At 35.9% G+C, this 4656-nt stretch overlaps 1 protein-coding gene across 1 annotated transcript; it reads right to left on the minus strand.

The window, feature by feature from the left end:
- Nucleotides 1–413: 413 nt before the first annotated feature.
- Nucleotides 414–4243, minus strand: LOC104081890 (chromosome unknown open reading frame, human C1orf101; the record flags this gene model as incomplete). The annotated part of the gene is made up of 2 exons (XM_009584795.1): nt 414–767; nt 3751–4243. Coding segments are annotated over 2 exons (847 nt in total), but the record flags the coding sequence as incomplete, so codon positions are not given.
- Between the last annotated feature and the right edge of the window lie 413 nt (nt 4244–4656).

Raw genomic sequence — 4656 nt, forward strand, 5'->3', positions numbered from 1 at the left:
TGATGAAACTTAGTTAATATGCTATTTTAATTTATAGTTTTAAGTAATGGTTTCTCTTACTGAATTTTAAATCCAGGAAATACACTTAAATAATAGCTATATTAGTAGAAAATTAATCTGCATGGACCTATGTGAGCATATACTCTGCTGTGAAGTCTCAAAAGCAGTGAATGCATGTGGAAAGAAGCCTTTCTCCACTCCTACATACATATAAGGACTATCCCAAATATTACCCAAATACAGCAGAAAATGAAAATGTATAGCAAAATACAGTAGAAAGAAACTTATATTTGAAAGAAACTTTAAAAAAAACTTACCTCATTTTTAACACAGATTCCATAAGCAACTTCATAACTGCTGTTTTTTTCTAGTCATAGTAGGTCTGGCCTGTAGACTTCCAGAGATGTACTTACAGCCACCTTCTCCTCAAAAGCTATCAGAGACCAAAATGTCATGTCATCTCCCATGTCCAGATAGTAGACATTCAAATCCATGCTGTGCTGAAAAGCCACAACTAAGGAAGAATCTTCAGAGCTAAATGTAGAGCTAAATATTTCAATTTCCAAAGGATAGGTCTGGCGGTATATTCTAGAACCATCAGTTAATAACATGTATACATTAGCAGATGGATTAAAATAAAGGACCATGTTTTTCTTTCCACTTATCCACACAGGAAGCTTTACTAATTCTTTCAAGCCAGTTCTTGCAGCAAGTAAGATGTTATTTTTCATTGTTATCAATATATTCCCAAAGTAGTCTGTAAGAAGAAAAACAGAAAGAATACACATTTGCATAATTTAAATTTACAAAAGACTATGGCTGTATTTATTTCAAATTAATTTTTCTTACAGTTGTTATCTTTCTCATATGATATCTACATGTACTTCATTCATATACATCCCCAAATTAAAGAGGAATCTTTTGACAAGCTATGCCTGGTGGCTGACAGACATATCTTTTGCCCTCTCAATCTCACTCCCACTTAAAAAAAAAACAACAAACAAAACCACAGGATCTTGCAGGATCATTTCCTTTGTCAACTGGAATTCTTTTGCTTAAGAATCTGGATGTCATGGAGATAGGAGATGGTTCTTTGTATAGGTATTAGGAGTGCATTTTGAAGAAGGAAGGGAAACTTCTTTATTTTTTTTTAATGACAGTATAAATTTCAATCGTGTACTGACTCTAGCAGTGTTACTATGTATGATATCATATGAGGAAGGGGGATACCAGTGTCTTCAATAAAACCATGACTGGACAAACTAGCTCACCAAATGATCAACTACTCTAAAATACTAACCATACTGCACAATGTTTTGTGTAATAATGAAATGCCTGGTGGTAATTATATAAATTTCAGATACAGGACTGTTTCTGAGAAAATAGAAAGTTACTCAGTGCTAGCTAGAGTTTTTGAAGATATAATCCTCATAGGCACACTGCCACTATGGATGCATGTGCTGTTAGTACTTGAAGCCATATGGTTTGAGCAGTATTCATGAAGCATGCTCATGCTTCATCTTTTTGCACATAGGGACATACATGTATTCTGTAGACCTCTCAACTCCATAATTCTAGATCTAAGCAGCTCTATGAGGACCTCTTCCACAGATAGAAGATGAATAGGCATATGGCATACACATCTCAAAGAACTTTGAGTAATGGTAAGTAACCCTTTAATTTTTCTTTGTCAGTATACATAAAAAAACCTACTAATGGTAATAACAAGAAGCATCTCCTTCACATCCAGAGCTAATATGGAGTTAGCACACGTTAAGAAAAAGATTGCTCTGAGAAACACTATCATTCATAGATGCTTTTACAATGGCATTGTAGGTGGAACTCCAGGTGGCTGCTTGTGGATGTCTGATGTTTTTTATTTCTGATTAGTATACCTTAATCTCTGAAAGCACTTCCACTTAATCCTGTAGAGGGGCTATTCAGCTGAATGGTCTTTGAAAGGAGTTTTCTGTGCTTTTCATTCCTCTGGATACAGAAAGAATAAAAGAGGAGTTTGTTTAAATAATTTGGTCCCATTTGGGTTAAGATCTGTCTGCTGTCCAACTCAGCCCTGAAACTACAGGGAGTTTAGAAAGAGCACAGATTAATTAATTTCCTAATGCTAATGAAATGTAGATATGACTGAAATTTTGAATGAGTTCCAGACCACTCCACATGGAAGAAGACCAACCATTAGTGCCTTCATCTTTTTTTTAAAATTTTTTTACCCTGATTGAGGTAACCACCTTTATACAGAGCTGAATGAGCAAATGAAATCACCATAAGCTCAAATGTCCAGTTTACCAAAGTCATGAGCAGCAAGTGTAACTTCTACTGGAGAACAGGCTGTTCTGACAGAGGGAAGCTCTTAACCCAACTTTGAATGAACATCAGAGCAGTGAAGTTGAACAAGCCTTCTCCGCCTCAAGTATTCAAGACTGCACTTCTGTCAGTCAACTTCCTGAGACAATACTGCTCCAATATTTACTCTGGAGGCAACAGTTTCATTCTGCACGAGAATCAGATGTTTGCTATGTCTTTCCTTGAATACTCCAAAACTCTGTTGATCTATCAGATCATCTTTTCTTGGAGAGACACCTCTGGTGAAGCCAATGACTGAGCAAGCAAAATAGAAAATGTAGCAGAAAATAGTAGTGACAATCCATTATTATTATTTTGATTCATGGTTGAATACAGCCTCATTTACCTTTTATCTTCTTGTCCCTAACCAAATGGCTCAAACGCTACTTCTCAAATCCGCTAATGGTGTATTTATTTTTGTTGACTGTGTTTCTAGCACAGATGTAGATGCATTTTACAGACCCTGTATTGGGTATGTTTTTCATGTTATGGTCTATTCCTTTCTGAAAACTAGCTGTGGCTCTCTTAAACCAGTACAATCTGAAAGGGATGGTGAAAATAGACTGACTCGTTTCAAAGTCATGAGGAGGTATCTCCACTTCTCCAGTTATCAGCTGCTGCCCCCCAATTTTGCATCATTCATTAATTTGCTGAGAGTGCATTTCATCCCACTGATGAAGATGCTAAACATATCAGCCCACCTCTGCCAGTTAGACTTTGAACTGTTGATCCTCTGGGTTCAGCCAGTTTTCCACTCACCTCGCACTCCAGTTGTTCATTGTATATCAAATGCATTGCTAAGGTCAAGGTAAATGACATCTACCATTACGCTCTTGTCCACCAAGTCAGTCATCTTCTCACTGAAAATGATCAGGTTGGTCAAGCATGATTTTTTCGTGATAAAACCATGCTGACTGTTTCCTATTTTATTAAATGTTTCATTATATCCAAGATAAACCTCAGTTGGTGTCCATGTAGGCAAAGTACTTAATTGTTTTCCACTCTCTTTAAAAAAATGACACAGCAATTAGGTAAATAGTGACTTCTCTTGAAGTTTATATCAAGGATGTGCATAAGAAATCAAGATGTTTTGGGATACATTTTCAGCTAATGTAATTAGGAGAGCTTCACTGAGATTAATTTACAAATTCAAGCTGTGATCCTAAAAATGATTTCATATGGCTGCATGAGCTCATACAGTGAGAGCCACAGACAGTGTGCAGACCTTATTTCAAAATGTTCTTTAAATAAACTTGTTTCTGTCTGGTCATTTCTAAATCCAAACCCAGCATTACATCAATGAAAAGCAGATCTAAAATAGATTAATCCAGATATTTAATGAAGACCATCCATATCTTAAATGTCAAATGAGAACTACAGATAACTTACCTGCACTGGATAGACACATGGACACCAATATTTTGAATATATTCCAGTTATTTCACTTTCAGGAAGCTTGTGTTCTGCTCCAAGTTGAAAAAAATTATTACCTTCCCATGTATAAGAAGTACCATTTATTAAAAATATGATTCCATTATCTGTTAGAGCCACATTGGTTACATTGTTATTTAGGCCTTGGGTCAAAGCATCTGAGAGAACTTTTATTTCTATGTAAGTTCTGAATCCATCATGTGTATAGGAAGTTCCAAAATTTGTTAATAAAACTGCTGTTGTTGGAAAACATGCAGACCATTTATCGGAGAGGTCACTATTTTCGGGGGAACCGAGTGAGATGTAATTTTCCTTGCTAGGAAATGATTGTTTGGGCCTTGGAATTATAAAGGGAGTATCTAGAGCAAAGCATTCCTGAAATACTGTTGGCTTTCCATGTATTTTTGCTATGATGTCATCAGATATTGCAGGTACATCGACAGTCCATAATCTGGAAATGGAAGAAACAACAGATAAACAGAGAAACTTGAAAGATGAAAACTTCAGTCAGTTGAACTGACTGAAAGCAATTCAGCTACATGATTAATGTCACAATCTTAGAAGAACTCTACCTACAGTGGTACAAAATTATTTACAAATTCTGTTTTAATTCCAGAAGATAGATGATGAAATGAAATCAGGGTGAAAAAGATCAAAATTTGCTTGCAGTTGAAGTTCAACTTCTAAACATACAAACCTAGGCATATTCCTATCTCAGTCCTGTCTGGAAACTGTACATGACTGAAAGATCTGACTGAGAAGAGAGTATCTGGAGTTAAAAATGAATGGTTGTAACATTATAACTCCATGGAATAATACAGCTTTCACTATTACCGAGGACACCTTCTCCCCACGTTTCCTACA

This window comes from Fulmarus glacialis, unplaced genomic scaffold, assembly GCF_000690835.1.
Source record: "Fulmarus glacialis isolate BGI_N327 unplaced genomic scaffold, ASM69083v1 scaffold41499, whole genome shotgun sequence".
NCBI lineage: Eukaryota > Metazoa > Chordata > Aves > Procellariiformes > Procellariidae > Fulmarus > Fulmarus glacialis.